At 42.9% G+C, this 1,191-nt stretch overlaps 1 protein-coding gene across 1 annotated transcript; it reads left to right on the forward strand.

Moving 5' to 3' along the window:
• Positions 1-5: 5 nt before the first annotated feature.
• On the forward strand, positions 6-1,177 carry LOC114578807 (probable methylenetetrahydrofolate reductase; the record flags this gene model as incomplete). Its single annotated transcript, XM_028692294.1, has 2 exons — positions 6-95; positions 812-1,177. Coding segments are annotated over 2 exons (174 nt in total), but the record flags the coding sequence as incomplete, so codon positions are not given.
• Positions 1,178-1,191: the final 14 nt, after the last annotated feature.

A 1,191-nucleotide genomic window follows, 5' to 3' on the forward strand; every position in this document is an offset into this window, starting at 1 on the left:
TTATGGTGTGGAAGGATGAGGCATTTGAAATCTGGACCAGAGGATGGGCTTGTTTGTTCCCTGAGGCTGATCCATCAAGGGCACTATTGGAGGAGGTAAGAGTATATGAGTAAACAAGAAATTGTTTTTTTAATCGAATTCAACTTGCTTTTTTTTTTGGGAATGGGGTATCCACCCTCTAGGGGTGTCAATATTGGACCCAACCTGAAAACTTGATCCGAAAATTTCAGGTTTGGGTTGACCCAAACCCAACCCGACTGAACGGGTTGGGTTCAACAATTCAACCCGTTTTAAAAATTGGGTCGGGTTCGAGTTGGCCCTTTGACCCGGCATTGACCCTTTTTGACCCGACAATCTAATATTGACCCGTTTTTGAACCAAAAACTAGCTGCTTTTTGTTGGCACCGGATCATTCGGGTCGGGTTAGGTTGATCGAACCTGAAGCGGGTCGAGTCCGGAAAATCAACACATTTGCAAAAACATGTCATGTTCGGTTTTACATGAATAGTGTCGGATCAGTTTCGGGTTCGGACCCTTGACATGAAACTGACACCCCTACCACCCGCTGCCACCCCCAAAAGGGCGCTTGGCGGCGTGACTAATCCTCGGCTGACCTAAAAGAGGCACTAACCCCAGAAACCTCCTGGCCTGCACTTGATTGAGCCCCACTTAAGAAGCGCTGCCGCTCGAGGGGAATCAAACACGGGTTGGGGGTTCGCAACCGTACTCACCCACCAACCAAGCTAAACAACGGTGGGTAATTTGCCTTTTAATCTCAAAGAAAATCATAACTCTCTCATGTTTTGTGCAGGTTCAAAGAAGTTACTACTTAGTCAGCCTTGTTGACAATGATTTCATCCATGGTGATGTGTTTGCTGCATTCAAAGACATCTAAGGTTGCTCTCCAACTTGAGAGCCTTATGCTCTTTCTACCTCCGTAATTCTTATCCCCGAGCTGACAAAAGCTGCGAAATTGGGATGTTATGTTGTATTCTTTTCCTTCTTTTTCTGCTATATTTGTTTACATTTATGACTGCATGGATTTTATTATATTGCGTAAACTATATTACAGGAGATGATGCTTTTTATACGCCAAAAGATAGAGCTGTAATAAAGCTTGTTTAGTAGTTTGTGGAATAATATAAATTGTCAGAAATAATGTATTTGATAGATTTTATTAATTGGCTAAAT

Source organism: Dendrobium catenatum, unplaced genomic scaffold, assembly GCF_001605985.2.
Source record: "Dendrobium catenatum unplaced genomic scaffold, ASM160598v2 original_scaffold_163419, whole genome shotgun sequence".
Taxonomy (NCBI): Eukaryota; Viridiplantae; Streptophyta; class Magnoliopsida; order Asparagales; family Orchidaceae; genus Dendrobium; species Dendrobium catenatum.